Source organism: Pan troglodytes, chromosome 10, assembly GCF_028858775.2.
Source record: "Pan troglodytes isolate AG18354 chromosome 10, NHGRI_mPanTro3-v2.0_pri, whole genome shotgun sequence".
Taxonomy (NCBI): Eukaryota; Metazoa; Chordata; class Mammalia; order Primates; family Hominidae; genus Pan; species Pan troglodytes.
In genome coordinates this window covers 138,773,438-138,789,522 of record NC_072408.2, presented here as the reverse complement: position 1 = coordinate 138,789,522, position 16,085 = coordinate 138,773,438, and the positions used below count along the sequence as shown (strand labels likewise).

The following is a 16,085-nucleotide window of genomic DNA, read 5'->3' as shown; positions in this document are numbered from 1 at the left end:
CAGACTCAGGCAATCCTCCCACCTCAGCCTCCTGAGCAGCTGAACTACAGGGCATGCCGCCATGCCCAGCTAATCTTTTGCAGAGACGCGGTTTCACCATTTTACCCAGGCTGGGTCTGGAACTCCTGTACTCAAGCGATCTGCCCACCTCAGCCTCCCAAGTGCTGGGATTACAGGCTGAGCCAACCTCCTGGGCCTGTCTCTTTTGTTCAGCCGTATCTGTTCTCAACGGGACACCATGCTCTGCTCATCTCTGTGGACGAAAAAAATGTTAAAAAAGACTAAGAAAAAGGCAAACCAAGGATTGACTAAGCAAAATTTGTACTTGTTTAATAAGAAAATCACTTCTTTAAAAAAATAGTTCTTTACATGCTGAGGTTCATCTATGCAATGCAAGAGCTGAAAACAGATTCGAGAAAGGCTGTTCCTACAAGGGAAGGTCCTGAGGTTACAACGCCGGGCCACATCTGCCAGGCAGGCCTGAGAAGCCATGGCCGGGAAAACATGGCTGCAGCGATCCCAGCTTCTTGCTGCCCACAGGGGTGGCACATCTGGGCACACACTGTGAGCTGCTCAGAGGCACTCTGGTGGGCAGCTCCCATCGCCTCAGTCAGTGTCTCCGTCCCCTTCGCTGCCTTCCAGGGGACTGGGCACCTGCAGAAGAAGACCACATGGAGAATAAGAGGCAAGCACTCTCTCCACTGCTCCTGGATGCCCACAGGGGCCCATGACAGGCTTGGCACAGGAGCCGTGCCCCCACCACTCCCTCATCAGGAGCAGAGGCTGGTGTTTGTTCTCGGTCATTCTCTTAACCAGGTCAGGAACCTGCGCAGGGAAAGCCAAGGGCTGGGGACACTAGAGGGGCCTTTGTTGGGCTCCTTCACATCCTCACAGGTCGCATGACCACAGGGGAAAATAAAATGGGGCCATTTGGAAACTCAACAAATGCAGGTGCCTCGGAAGTATATATGCCTCTCATCAGTGGAGTCCACAGCAGTCCAATCTGGCCCAGGCCAAATCAGCACCTGCGCTGTATTTAGCCTGCACCGGGCTTGGGAAAAATTAACTACCAGCACTTAAAAAAGAGAAGATTTCCCATACCAGTATGCAACGCTGGTTTCCCTTGATAACATTTAAGCATGCGGTCACTGTCACATTCCAACATGGCCACCACCAGCTGCCACTGAGCCACGAGTACCCCCTTCAGATGAAACGAGGGCTCCTGGCCACCGCTGGCCCCCCCACTCCCTGCCGTCCGTGGGCTGGGGGCCTCTCATCGCCCCATCTATAGGACGGCTCGCCAGGTGCCTGGCCCCTCGCCTGCCCACCTTACCTCCCTGGGGCCGGCACACAGTTGAATCTGCCACCCAGGTATGCAGGAAGGACTCTCTTTTCACAGATATCTAGATGACAGGAAGAATCTCCCTGAGCCCTGCCTGGGAATGTCACCCTTTGAAACCTCACTGGGCCACCATGAAAGAACTCAGGCTGGCCGGACGCAGTGGCTCACGCCTGTAATCCCAGCACTTTGGGAGGCCAAGGCGGGTGGATCACAAGGTCAGGAGATCAAGACCATCCTGGCTAACACGGTGAAACCCCATCTCTACTAAAAATACAAAAAATGAGCCGGGCGTGGTGGCAGGTGCCTGTAGTCCCAGCTACTCGGGAGGCTGAGGCAGGAGAATGGCGTGAACCCGGGAAGCGGAGCTTGCAGTGAGCCGAGATCGCGCCACTGCACTCCAGCCTGGGTGACAGAACAAGACTTCGTCTCAAACAAACAAACAAAAAAGAACAAACTCGGGCTTTGGGGACATCTCTCACCCCAGAGCGAAGAACTGAGAATGACATTTTCATTCACTTAGCTTTTAGCGTCTGCACCTACAATCCTGTATGTTCCGGTTCTAAGCTACATTCCGCAGCTGTCTAGCCGCTGATTACGCTCCATGCCAGGTCCATAGTAGGTGTGCTGGCAGCAAGCCTGACCCTGGGACAGCCCTCCCAGGGTCGAAAAGCACCCCGTGGGGGAGCAAGTGGGTGGCACAGGCAGGCAGACAAGGAACATCTCAAGACCGCCTGCCCCTGCTCCTGCAGCAGCTGTGTGGCCTTGGGGGGAAGTGACACACTTCTCTGTGCCTCAGCTCACTCCTCTGTACAATGGAAACAATGTGGGCCTGTGTTCTGCTGAGCACTGCTGGGACTGTGCCCCTACCTTGGCACCCGTGCCACCTGCCGTGAGAGTGGTGGCACTGAAGTTGTGGATGGGCAAGGTGCTCAGCCACTGGGCCATGGAGCGTTCGTCCCGCTCGGTGCCGATGATGGTGGGGTAGATGTGCTCCTCCTTGAAGGCTGCAACCTTTCCCTCCTCCTGCGCCCAGTCCAGCGGCTCATGCAGCCCATCGTTGCCAAAGCGCTGGTTATACTTCTCGAAGTGCACCCTCTCCAGGACCAGGCCGAGTCCCGGCGCCTTGGGCACGTCCACCTTCTCTGTGCCCCAGCTGCGCTCCAGCACGCTCTCAGGGGCATAACCCTTCACAATGGCCACCACCAGGCCGACCATCTTCCGGATCTGATGCATCATGAAGCTCTGGCCCTTCACCCTGATCACCGCAAACTCCAGGCCCTCCCGCACAAAGGGTTCCTCGCAGTACATCTCCAGGATGTAGCGGCAGGCACTGGGATCCTGCGGCCCCTTCTGCGAGGTGAAATTGTGGAAGTTGTGCGTGCCCTTGTAGCAGGCCAGGAGCCTGTTGACCTGCTGCAGCGTCTCGGCGCTCAGGCGGTAGGTCTCATCCTGCACGTCCCGGTCCTTGTGCGCAAACGCAAACGTGGGCAGCAGGTAGCAATAGGTCCTGGCATCACATCTGTTCTTGGAGTTAAACCCGCCCGTGACCCGCTTCAGTCCTAGGGGGGAGGTGGTCAGAGAGGAGAAAGGCAGGTGAGAAGTGCCTGGATGACCAGGGAGCAGCCTGAGCACGGCGTGAGCCCCAGCGTCTCCTTACCCAGAGCACCGACCAAGCTCCAGCAAGCATCGGCTTCTCTGGGGAGGGGGCAGCCACAGGCTGGGGAACAGGCACAGGAGGACGATGGACAGGAGGGACAGGTGCAGTGCTCTATAAGGTGACTGAATTTACAACCATTTATTGTAATTTTCCAATAGTGAGAAGATACGGAATGTCTCCAACACAAAGAAATGATACATGCTTGGAGTGATGGATATATTATGCTAATTGCCCTATTTGATCATTATACATGACTGGAAATATCACACATAATTCTACATAAGTATGTATAATTATTATGTGTGAATTTAAAATAATAAAAGCAGCCAGGCGCAGTGGCTCATGCCTGTAATCCCAGCACTTTGGGAGGCCGAGGTGGGTGGATCACCTGAGGTCAGGAGTTTGAGACTAACATGGTGAAACACCATCTCTACTAAAAATACAAAAATTAGCTGGGCGTGGTGGCGTGTACCTGTAATCCCAGCTACTGGGAAGGCTGAGGTGGGAGAATCACTTGAACCCAGGAGGCAGGTGGAGGTTGCAGTGAGCCGAGATCACGCCACTGCACTCCAGCCTGGGCAACAGAACAAGACTCCATCATAAAAAATATAAAAATAAAAACAAAAACTTAACAGTGGGTAAAATCAACAGGGATTACCGAATCCTATTTATGACTCATATGTAAATGTTCTTAGTGGCTTTACTTCTAACAGCCCAAAACTAGAAATCACCCAATGTCCATCAGCAGGTAACTGTATAAACAATCCGTGGCACACCCACAGAACAGAACACCCCGCAGCAATGAGAAGGAACAGACTGCTGACATACACAACAGCATGGATGAATCTTAAAATAATCAGGCTGTGGGCTGGGCATAGCAGCTCATGCCTGTAATGCCAACACTTTGGGAGGCTGAGGCAGGTAAACTGATTGAGCCTAGGAGTTTGATACCAGCCTGGGCGACATGGCGAAACCCCATCTCTACAAAAAAAATAAAAATTCAGCCGGCTGTGGTGGCGTGTGCCTGTAGTCCCAGCTTGTAGGCTGAGGCGGGAGGATCCCTTGAGCCCAGGTGGTCGATGCTACAGTGAGCTGTGATCACACCACTGCACTCCAGCCTCGGCAACAGAACAAGACCCTGTCTCAAACACTTCTCTCCAAGCAGACCAGTCAGGCAGACAACAGTTCTGTTTTCTTGGGATGACACCAAAACAAAAAGGAAAAGAAAACAGAGAGCAAGACGACAGATTCACGCCCAGCCACACCTATCATTACATTAAATATAAGCGGCTTCTGGGAGGCCAAGGCAGGAGGATCACTTGAGCCCAGGAGTTCAAGACCAGCCTGGGCAACACAATGAGACCCCATCTCTACAAACTCAAAAATGAAGTGTGGTGGCACACACCTGTAGTCCCAGTTACTCAGGAGGCTGAGGAATGCTTGAACCCGGGAGGCGGAGGCTGCAGTGAGCCATGATTGCACCACCGCACTCCAGCCTGGGTGACAGAGCGAGACTCTCTCAAAAAACAAACAGAATAAATGAATGAACGAATGTATTATGTAAGTTGCCTGTACCTGCCACTTAAAAGGTAGACAGTCACATTTTAAGGAGGCCTAAAAATTCCATTTATCAGTCCTGCCGTAAGAGGGAACAACTGTTCATTTTAACCATGAATTTGGATTTTCACATCCTGTGTTTGCTTAAAACAAGGCGCCCGTGTAGCAACAAGCACTGCAAATGAGCAGCTTTCTACTCCTGTCTAGTGGCTCCCATTTCTGAAGGTCAGAACCAGCTGCGAAGCAACTCTGACTACACTTCTGCATCAGAGACAGTTGGAAAAGGCAGGAGCATGCATAGCCTCGTGTCTCTGCAAGACCATCTACAACCAGGTGTGTGGCCGCCTGCACTGCAAGGCTTACCCAGAATCCGAATGTGAGAGGGAAGGTGGCTGTTGATCTTTTCTAGAATGTCCTCAATCAGCCACACCTTCAGGGATACCACCTGGCCGGCTGCGGACACACCCTGTAAACAAAGCAGAACGGGTGACGGAAGGTGGGTCCCTTGGGCCTTGCACGCTGGTCTCTGAGAAAGAAGGACTACGCGGACCTTACGTCATTTCACACATGAATTCAGCTGTTAAAAATGCATCTGGAGGGCTGGGCATAGTGGCTCATGCCTGTAATCCCAGCACTTTGGGAGGCCGAGGCAGGTGGATCACGAGGTCAGGAGATCGAGACTATCCTGGCTAACATGAAATGTTAGTCTCTACTAAATGTATTTTTAGTCTCTACTAAAAATACAAAAAATTAGCTGGGCATGGTGACAGGCGCCTGTAGTCCCAGCTACTTGGGAGGCTGAGGCAGGAGAATGGCGTGAACCTGGGAGGCGGAGCTTCCAGTGAGCTGAGATCGTGCCACTGCACTCCAGCCTGAGTGACAGAGCCAGACTCCACCTCAAAAAAAAAAAAAAAAAAAAAAAAAGATATGAAAATATGACTCCCAAAGATTGGGGAAAAGAGAAAACACAACTTAGAACCAAGAGCAGAGTGAGGAGGGGGTCCCCACCTGAGTCAGAACTACAGTGGCCCTGGAGGAAAGGGAGGGGCCTTCTGAGGACAGGCAGTGCGTACACAGGTAGGTACACAGATAAAAACTGATCAAGTTTACACTTAAGACTCGCACACTTTACTGTTTGTTTATTTCACCTCTTTTTAAAAGTAAGTTTCTATAGATTTTTTGTTGGGTTCTTTTTGAGACAAGGTTTTGGTCTGTCACCCAGGTTGGAGTGCAGTGGTGCCGATCTTGGCTTACAGCAACCTTGACCTCCCAAGTTTGAGCAATTCTCCCACCCCAGCCTCCCAAGTAGCTGAGACTACAGACAGGCACCACGATGCCTGGCTAGTTTTCAATTTTTTTTGTAGAGACAGGGTCTTGCTATGTTGCCCAGACTGGTCTCGAACTCCTGGCCTCAAGTGATCCTCCCACCTCAGTCTCATAAAGTGCTGGGATTACAGGTGTAAGCAACCATGCCCGGCCAAGGAGATCGTTTTCGATTAAAGGAAGCTCAAGAGACATGACAACTGAATGCCACTAATGATCCTAGATTAGATCCCAGACCAGTTAACAAAAATAAAAGGCATGCCACATCAAAGAAGCTGAAGAAAAGAAAAAGAAAACAGAAAAGAGAGTTTCCTACTTTGGACATGTTAGATGATGGTACTCTATCAGGTTGATAGAGTGAGGTTGCTGAAGGATGTCACAGTCCCTTGGAGACTCATGCTAAGATGTTTCAGGGTAAAGGATGATGATGTCTCCAACTTACTCTCAAATGGTTCCATTTTAAGATAGAAAAGGCCAAGCACAGTGGCTGTCATTCATAATCCCAGTACTTTGGGAGGCTAAGGTAGGAAGATTGCTTGAGCCCAAGAGTTCAAGACCAGCCTGGGCAACAGAGCAAGACTCTGTCTCAAAAAAGGTAAAAAAAAAGATAAATAAAAAGAAAGCAAAAACAAACAAAAAAACGGGCCGAGTGCGGTGGCTCATGCCTGTAATCCCAGCACTTTGGGAAGCCGGGGCAGGCGGATCACCTGAAGTCGGGAGTTCGAGACTAGCCTTACCAACATGGTGAAATCCCATTTTTACTAAAAATACAAAAAATTAGCTGGGAGTGGTGGCAGGTGCCTGTAATCCCAGCTACTCGGGAGGCTGAGGCAGGAGAATCACTTGAACCCGGGAGGTGGAGGTTGCAGTGAGTTGAGATTGTGCTATTACACTCCAACCTGGGCAACAAGAGTGAAACTCCATCTCAAAAAATAAAATAAAATGAATTTTTTAAAAAACCACACACAACTATGATAATATGGTAAAAACCTAACCTTGGTGAATCTGGGAAGACTATGTGGGTGCTCATGGCACCCACATAAGAATCATGTGGCATTATTAAGAATCATGGCATTATTCTTAAGACTTTTATGAAGGTATGAAATTTTCAAAATAAAAAGTTGGAAAGAGTAAAATAAACTGTTGAGATGTTCCACTGGCCAGATCCACACATGGAACGTGGCAGAATGAAACGAGATGTTCTGAAACAAGATGACTTTAGGTAAATATACAACAGATTTCAAAGACTTAGCACCAAAAAAGGGAAAGAAAATACATCTCATTGCCAACCACTCTGTAGAAGCTGAAGTGAGAACACTCGAGACATCCTGGGGGGTCAACAGCTGAGGGACACCTGGTACCTCTGGGGTGTCCTATGTCTGGCTGTGGTGATGGCTGCACAGCTCTGTGAATATACTGGAATCACTAAACTGTATACTTTTTTTTTTTTTTGCCAGGCTGGAGCTCAGTGACGCAACCTCGACTCCCTGCCACCTTCATCTTCTGTATTCAAGAGATTCTCGTGCCTCAGCCTCCCAAGTAGCTGGGATTACAGGTGTAAGCCACCATGCCTTGCTAATTTTTGTATCTTTAGTAGAGATGGGATTTTGTCATGTTGGCCAGGCTGGTCTCGAACTCCTGGCCTCAAGTGATCCGTCCACTTTGGCCTCCCAAAGTGTTGGGATTACAGGCGTGAGCCACCACACCCAGCTTGAACCGCACACTTTTTGTTTTTTGTTTTGTTTTGTTTTTTGAGACGGAGTTTCACTCTTGTTGCCCAGGCTGGAGTACAATGGCACGATCTCAGCTCACTGCAACCTCCACCTCTCGGATTCAAATGATTCTCCTGCCTCGGCCTACTGAGTAGCTGGGATTACAGGCGTGCACCACCACACCTGGCTAATTTTTGTATTTTTAGTAGAGACGGGGTTTCGCCATATTGACCAGGCTGGTCTTGAACTCCTGACCTCAGGTGATCCGCCCACCTCGGCCTCCCACAGTGCTGGGATTCCAGGCTAAGCCCCCGCACCCGGCCCGAACTGTACACTTTCAATGGGTCAATTGTACAAGAGTGAATTATATTTCCTTTTTTGCTTTTTTTTTTTTTGAGATGGAGTCTCACTCTGTCACCCAGGATGCAGTGCAGTGGCACCATCTCAGCTTACTTCAACCTCCGCCTCCCAGGTTCACGCAATTCTCCTGCCTCGGCCTCCTGAGTAGCTGGGATTACAGGCATCCACCAACACACCCGGCTAATTTTTATATCTTTAGTAGAGACAGGGTTTCACCATGTTGGCCAGACTGGTCTTGAATTCCTGACCTCAAGTGATCCGCCTGCCTTGGACTCCCAAAGTGCTGGAATTACAGGCGTGAGCCACCACGCCCGGCCAAAAGTGAATTATATTTCAATAAAGCTATTTTTAAAATCTGAAACAAAAACAGAATGTTAAACAGCAGAAATACACACACACAAAAATAAACAATAGGCCGGGCACGGGGGCTCACACCTGTAATCCCAGCACTTTGGGAGGCCGAGGCAGGCAGATCACCTAAGGTCAGGAGTTCGAGACCAGCCTGATCAACATGGAGAAACCCCATCTCTACTAAAAATACAAAATCAGCCGGGCGTGGTGGCGCATGCCTGTATTCCCAGCTACTCGGGAGGCTGAGGCAGGAGAATGGCTCGAACCCAGGAGGTGAGGTTGCGGTGAGCCAAGATCACGCCATTGCACTCCAGCCTGGGCAACAAGAGTGAAACTCCGTCTCAAAAATAAATGAATAAATAAATAACAAAAATGTTAAACTGTTACTGTGTTTTCATCTGAAGGGCAGGGCACTCGGGTGTGACCGTGCCGGCCTCATGGATTTACTTCTGCAGGTTACCCCATACAAGTGAGAAAACGTATTAGAATGAAACCATCTCTCTAATAACAGCAGAAATAAAAATAAATACAAGGACCCTATTTTGAAATGCTCTCTTCATCAGCTTGGACAAATTGTTACTTTTCTTCCCTGAAAACAACCAGAGAGCTGTAAATGGAAGAATCAAAAAGAAAATGAAAATAGTTAAGACCCACAGAACTCTCTACCTTGAGCCACAGATGCATCACCCCCACCCACTAGGAGTGAACTTGTGGATCCCTCTTTGTGTTCTCACCCACTAGGAGTGAACTTGTGGATCCCTCTTTGTGTTCTCACCCACTAGGAGTGAACTTGTGGATCCCTCTTTGTGTTCTCACCCACTAGGAGTGAACTTGTGGATCCCTCTTTGTGTTCTCCCCTCTGTACGACGGCTCCAGTACGCATCCATGGATCCCCAGGGATCTGTGTGCCTTTGAAACTAGGCATTTGTGGGAAAAAGAGCCATAGCTTTATTCAGATTCCCGGAGGATCCTGACCGGCAAAAAGTTATGTCTCTGATAGGCCCCTAATGCCTTCAGGCAGCCTGAGAGCCATGTGACAGAGCCAGGCACTCGGAAGAGCAAGGATGACAGGTATCACGTTCACTGATGCCTCATACGTGCTACACAAAAGCTATCTGTTCTCTCCGGCTCTGCTGTCCCCGTCTGCCAAACGTTGGGTTGTGGGCGGTAAGCCACCCAGGTGCCGAGGCAAGAGACTGAAGGCACGAGCTGTTCCAGTGTAATAAAGAAAATAATTAGAATAAGAAAAGTTATACTAGAAATAGGATATAGATATAATTATATACCAATATTATCAATCATTAGTTTGTAGTATTACTCTTTACTATTATAATAATCTCTGTTCTATAATTATAACCTAGGAAAAATCAGGCCATACAGAGTCAGGAGCTGAAGGACACTGTGAGAGGTGACCAGAAGACAAGAGTGTGAGCCCTCTGTCACGCCCAGATAAGGGTCGCTTGAAGGCTCCCCGGACTACTGGTAGCGCCAGTGCCTGGGAAGGCACCTGTTACTTCGCAGACCGGCAAAGGGAGTCTCCCTCTCCCCAGGGTAGTCAGAGAACACTCTGCTCCACCACCTCTTGTGGGAGGCCTGACATTACCCAGGCCTGTCCGCAGTCATCCGCGGGCTTAAACAGCTCCCTGTGGTGCTTCAACGGTCACGCTCCTTGTCCACTTTCATGCTCCACCTGCACACCTGGCTCCTGCTTTTCAGTTCTTAGAAGATAGCAGTAGCACAATTAGTGAAAGTATTAAAGTCTTTGATCTTTCTGATAAGTGCATAGAAGAAATGCTGACGTATGCTGTCCTCCCTCTCCGCCTCACCTACCACAAAGGGAAAGGACCCCTGTCCGGTGGACATGTCACTCGCGTGACCTTATCAATCACTTGAGATGACGCACGCTCCTTACCCTGTCCCCTTGCCTTGTATGCAATAAATAGCAGTGCGTCCAGGCATTTGGGGCCACTACCAGACTCGGCCCATTGGTGGTAGTGGTCCCCTGGACCCAGCTGTCTTTCCTTCTATCTCTTTGTCTCGTATCTTTATTTTTCTACGATCTCTTGTCTCCGCACATGAAGAGAAAACCCACAGGCCCTGTAGGGCTGGACCCTACACTGGGTCCCTCCTTAGAGACATCCCCATTCCCTGTGGCGGGCCACTCTGTGCACACCCAATCCCATGGTTCAGTCCCAAGCACAGGAATGTGGCGTCACAGGACCACTTGGCATGTGCTTCCACACAGGCCAGCAGCAGCGTCCAGGGTGGACGTGAAAACCAATCGCAAACAGGAGTACTCAGCCTTGTGGTTCTGAAGGAACAGTGCTGGGTCACCAGCCCCATGCAGCTGAGACCACAAAACAGGTCCAGGGTGGTGGATTTGTGATGAGTGTGGACTTAGCATACACACAAAAACAGTATTACATTTATCCCATGAAGAGATTTTTATATGGATTACACGCCGAAATGAGGATATCCTGAATATACTCAGTTTATAATACAGTGAATTATTTATTAATTTCAAGCCAGATGTGGCAGTTCATGCCTGTAAATCCCAGTACTTTGGGACGCCAAGGTGGGAAGATGACTGGAGCCCAGGGGTTTGAGACCCCTGAGCAACACAGCAAGACCCCATATTAAAAAAAAAAAAAAAAACAATTTAGCCAGGCATGGTGGAGTGCCTGTCGTTCCAGTGATACGGTTTTGCTGTGTCCCCGCCAAATCTCATGTTGAAGGTAATCCCCACGTGTCTAGGGAAGACCTGGTGGGAGGTGACTGGATCATGGGCCCGGTTTCCCCCATGCTGTTCTCGTGATAGTGAGTGAGTTCTCACAAGATCTGATGGTTTACAAGGGGCTCTTCCCCTTACCCTCCTCACTCTCTCGCACCTGCCGCCATGATCTGTTTCCTGAGGCCTCCCCAGCCATGTGGAACTGAGTCAATTCAACCTCTTTTCTTTATAAATTGCCCAATCTTGGGCAGTTCTTTATAACAGTGTGACAACAGACTAATACACCCACCTACTCGGGAGGCTGAGGCAGGAGGATTGCTTGAGCCCAGCAGTTTGAGACTGCAGTGAGCCATGATCATGCCACTGCACTCCAGCCTGGGCAACAGAATGAGATCCTGACTCTAAAAAAGGAAAGAAAAGAGAATGTTGCATCATACAAGTGTGGCTCTCTGCCTTTGCAGCCACACAATTACATCTGCCTCAGAGTGAGCCTGATTGGAGGGTCGAAAGCAGACGTTGCGGCCGCCACTGTGCCACCTGCAAGAATGTGTGTCCCTGAGAACAGAATCAACAGAAGAGAAAGCAAAGACCAGAGAGAACACAAAGTCCCACTGGCAGGGAGCATCTAGATCCAGCTATACCTGAGCTGACCAGGCTCCTGGACGTCTCACCTACATAAGGCGTAGGCTAGTTTGATTTGTACATCATTATGTGCTCAGAAACAGCATAACAAGCCAGAACACTGAGCTGGAAAGTGGGCCACGTGCTGCTCATAGCAGCGGGGGAGGGGCAGAGAAGGCCGCTACCCACCTTGTCTGTCCGGGCGCAGCGCTGGAAGGACATTTTCCTCATGTCCTCACCATGATTTTCAGGAATACAGCCTGACCGGACGAGGGCGGACACCAAGTCATCTTCAATTGTTTTGAATTGTGAGGACCCAACATTCCTCTGGAAAAAGGAGACAAAAACAGATTTTATATTTTGCAGACAGGGGTCGCCATGATGTTGCCCAGGCTGGTCTCGAACTCCTGGCCTCAAGCGCTCCTCTGGCCTCCTGAAGTGCTGAGATTACAAGTGTGAGCTGCCACGCTCAGGTGAAAACACTGTTTTCTGCTCACTCACCCTGGGGCCGGGCTGCTCCATGCTAGGGGGTGGGTAGCGTGGAATGGAATCAAACAAAACACAGGTTTGATTGAACCTGTGCATACACCTACTTCCACAATCTGTCAGTTACAAAATCAGTGCCGTGGGTGCTACCTATACTTTAAAAAAAAAAACATTGACTATAAAGTAATCTATGGCCAGGTGCAGTGGCTCACACCTGTAATCCCAGCACTTTGGGAGGCCGAGGAGGGTGGATCACTTGAGATCAGGAGTTCAAGACCAGTCTGGCCCACATGGTGAAACTCTGTCTCTACTAAAAATACAAAAATTAGCCGGGCATGGTGCCAGGCTCTTGAGGCAGGAGAATCGCTTGAACCTGGGAAGTGGAGGTTGCAGTGAACTGATAATGTACCACTGCACTCCAGGCTAGGTGACAGAGGAAAACTCTGTCTCAAAAATAAATAAATAAATAAATAATTAGGTATGCTTTTAATCCCAGTGACTCAGGAGGCTAAGGCAGGAGAATTGCTTGAATCTGGGAGGCAGAGGTTGCAGTGCACAGTGGTCGGCCGGGCTCTGTGGCTCACCCCTGTAATTCCAGCACTTTGGGAGACGGAGGCAGGAGGATACTCTGAGGTCAGGAGTTCAAGGCCAGCCTGACCAACATGGTGAAACCCCGTCTCTACTAAAAATACAAAAACTAGATGGGCGTGGTGGCGAGCGCCTGTAGTCCCCGCTACTCGGGAGGCTGAGGCACAAGAATCACTGGAACCCGGGAGGCGGAGGCTGCAGTGAGCCAAAATCCCACCACTGCACTCCAGCCTGGGCGACAGAGCAAGACTCTGTCTCCAAAAAAAAAGCAATCCATTACTTATAACTTTCACCATAAAAGCTGTTATAACAACTGCCAAAGTTAAGCATTATTTTCTTAAACTTTTGTTTCAGTCAGACACTGCATGCACTGCATGACCTTCTGTGGAAATGTTTAAAGATGTTTAAAGAACACAGAACTGGGCAAAGCCACAGTGTTAACTACAAAAAGGAACAAAAGGAATGTCTACCTGAGGCCAGTCGCAGTGGCTCATGCCTGTAATCACAACACAGGGAGGCCGAGGCAGGAGGATCGCTTGAGCCCAGGAGTTCGAGAGCAGCCTGGGCAACACAGCGAGACCCCATTCCTATAAATAATAAAAAACTTAGCAAGACATCATTCCTGCAAATTATAAAAAAAATTATTCAGGCCGTGAGGTCAAGGACACTTACAGCCCTCGATGTTCGGGAGGCTGAGGTGGGAGGATCTCTTGAGCCCAGGAGGTGGAGGCTGCAGCGAGCAGTGTGGATGCACCACTGCATTCCAGCCTGGACCACAAAGGGAGACCACGCCTCAAAAAGAAAAAAAAAATACACCTACCTGAATGTACCCAGACCCTCTACCTTCCAGAAAAGGAAGTGGGCTGAGGAGAGAATCTTCACAACTTTAATACTTAGCTCTCTGTCCCCTTAACGCTCACGACAGCAGGCTCTTCTGAGCTGCCCCGAGCTGTCCACTGTTCTCAGCACCGAGCGTCAGTACACCTAGCTCATCTTCACACTCTACTTAGCAGGTGCTGTGAGCACTCCCATCCTAAAGATGAGGACTCAGGCACACAGCAAGTGAACCCCGCCCCAGATAACAGTGGTTAGCGGCAGGGCCGGGCCTGATGGAAAGCAGCAGGAGCTCGCGTGCAGCAGGAGCAGTGAAAGCTGCTTGGGCCTGCACCTAAATCCTGCCGGACCCGCCGCTACCTGGGCGACCGCGCCTGCACCTAAACCCAGCCGGACCCACCGCTTCCCCGGCGGCCGCACCTGCACCTAAACCCCGCGGGACCTGCCGCTTCCCGGGCGGCCACACCTGCATGCCGTGGTAGCCCTTGCCCGAATAGGCCATGAGCAGCACGATCTTCCGCTTGGGCAGCTTCTCGCGCCGCTCCTCGTCCCCACCGCTCTTGAGCTTCTTCGCCGGATGCTCTCCGTCCTCCCAGACGCGGTCGCCCCCGGCCCAGCCGCTGCAGGACCTCCGGTCCTGGGGGCATGCGGCTCCGGCGGGCGGCGGCTCCGCGTTCCCGGCCATGCGCGGCGAGCTGCGGAGAAGGGCGGCGTGAGCGGGGGCCCGCTCCGCACCGCGCGGGGTGGACTGGGGTGGGCTGGGCTGGGCGGGCATAGCGGGGTCGCCCGGCGTCGCGGTCATTACCAGGACGGACGCGGTCCCAGGCGCAGGGTCCACCGTCCGAAGACTCCCAACAGCGCGCGAAGCTGGAGGCCCATGCGCAGGCTACCAGTGCACCCGACCCCGCCCTGATCCCCGACCCCTGACCCCCAGTGCCCCAGCTCCGCCTCTGCCGACCCCTAACCTCTCGGACCCTGACGCTGCAGCCCTGTTCCTTCTGACCCCTGACCTCCGGGAAACCGGCGCCCCAGCCCCTCTCCAGCTAACCCCTGACCTCCCGGACCCGCACACCCCAAGCCCACTCCTGCTGGCCCCTGACCTCTCGGACCTGGACGCCCCAGCCTCACTCCTGCTGACCCCTGACCTCTCAGGCCCAGCGCCCAAGCCCCGTCTCTACTGCCCCCAGACCGCCCCGGGACCCTGACGGATAAACTCCAACGTCCCCTGACGCCCAGGTTGACCTCTGACTTCCCCAGCCTCTTCACCTCCCGCCCCGCCCGGTGGGCTTTCCTCAGGAGTCGAGGAGACCCGGGCCACCCGCGTCGGGACCAGAGAGGCTCGCTCCCGCTCAGGCCCCATTCGCGAGGCGGCAGACTGAGCCGGAGCCGGACCACGTGGGCGAAGGCGGAAGTGGAACGACCGACTGCACGGCGGCCGAGCGCGGACAAAAATTCTTCGGGAGAAGAGGCAGGGCGGGGGCAGAGATGGGGGCTGATGGGGGCGGAGATTAGGGGGTGGGGGTGGGGTGGGGCGGGGATTAGGGTGTTGAGGGCGGGGATTGGGATGGTGGGGGCGGGGCGCCAGGCCCTCCTGCATCCAGCACCGCGGCCGCGCGAGTGGTAGCTCCGCCGCCGCCTCCCGGGTGCTGTCGCCCGCCCAGCGGAGCAGGGGAAGCGCTGAGCCCACGCTGGCCCCGCTCCTCTCCGTTGCCGGGTCCGCTCCCACGGGCTCGGCCCCCAGACCCTCAGTGGCACCCACCCTGTGCGGCCCTCGTGTGGCCCCAGCCCCGCTCCCCGTCCCCGTTCCACCGACGCTGGGGCGCAGGGGCGGCTCCGCCCTGCCCTTCACCCGCACGGTAGAGGGGTCACCGCTCACCGCAGCCTCCGCCTCCGGGCTCCAGCGGTCCTCGCAGGCGCGCCCCACCACGCTCGGCTAATTTTTTCTTATTTGTTATAGAGATGCGGTCTCCTGAAAAGTAGCCACTCTTTTTTGTTTTGTTTTGTTTTGTTTGGGTGGCGGGGGATAGAGTCTTGCTCTTTCGCCAGGCTGGAGTGCAGTGGCGCGATCTCGGCTCGGAATCTCCACCTCCCGGGCTCAAGCGATTCTCCCGTCTCAGCTTCCGGAGTAGCTGGGACTACAGGCGCCCGCCACCACGCCCGGTTAATTTTTTTGTATTTTAGTAGAGACAGGGTTTCACCATGTTGGCCAGGATGATCTCGATATCCTGACCTCGTGATCCGCCTTCCTCGGCCTCCCAAAGTGCTGGGATTACAAGCGTGAGCCACGCGCCCGGCCTTTTTTTTTTTTTTTTTTTTTTTTTTTTTTTTTTTAAGAGACCGGCCCACTATGTTGCCCATGCAGATCTCGAACTGCTGAGCTCAAGCGATCCTCCCGCCTCCCCTCCCGAAGTGCTAGGATTCCAGGTGTGGCCACCGCGCCCACCACTTCCTCCTCTCCCAAGCTTGCCCTCCTGTCTCCTGCTTTCCCTTAGACAAACTCATATGATCCTGGGCCCGCACAGA

The 16,085-nt window shown here is 52.2% G+C and overlaps 1 protein-coding gene across 4 annotated transcripts; it reads right to left on the bottom strand.

Annotated features, from left to right (window-relative positions):
- Positions 1-130: 130 nt before the first annotated feature.
- PUS1 (pseudouridine synthase 1) lies at positions 131-15,677 on the bottom strand. 4 transcript variants are annotated; one of them, XM_009426589.5, is made up of 6 exons: positions 14,368-14,963; positions 14,029-14,257; positions 11,844-11,981; positions 4,920-5,022; positions 2,210-2,901; positions 131-253 (listed from the first exon to the last, which is right to left on the bottom strand). In XM_009426589.5, the coding sequence occupies exons 1-6, from the start codon at positions 14,439-14,441 to the stop codon at positions 248-250; spliced, it is 1,242 nt and encodes a 413-aa protein (XP_009424864.3). In that variant the 5' UTR covers positions 14,442-14,963; the 3' UTR covers positions 131-247. The 4 variants fall into 4 exon arrangements, with proteins under 4 accessions (XP_009424864.3, XP_063642226.1, XP_009424863.3 ...); XM_063786156.1 differs by lacking the exons at positions 131-253; positions 14,368-14,963 and adding exons at positions 305-654; positions 15,439-15,677; XM_009426588.5 differs by lacking the exon at positions 131-253 and adding an exon at positions 305-654 and having other exon boundaries at positions 14,368-15,009.
- Between the last annotated feature and the right edge of the window lie 408 nt (positions 15,678-16,085).

Bases quoted from the DNA above. Each gene is read 5' to 3' on its own strand.
- PUS1 (XM_009426588.5), bottom strand. From the start codon at position 14,441: ATGGGCCTCCAGCTTCGCGCGCTGTTGGGAGTCTTCGGACGGTGGACC. The intron at 11,982-14,028 runs GTGTGGCCGCCC...TCCTTTTTCCAG, and splicing joins AGGGCTACCACGGCATGCAG to AGGAATGTTGGGTCCTCACA. The intron at 5,023-11,843 runs GTGGGTAGCGGC...CTTTGTTTACAG, and splicing joins GCTGCGCCCGGACAGACAAG to GGTGTGTCCGCAGCCGGCCA.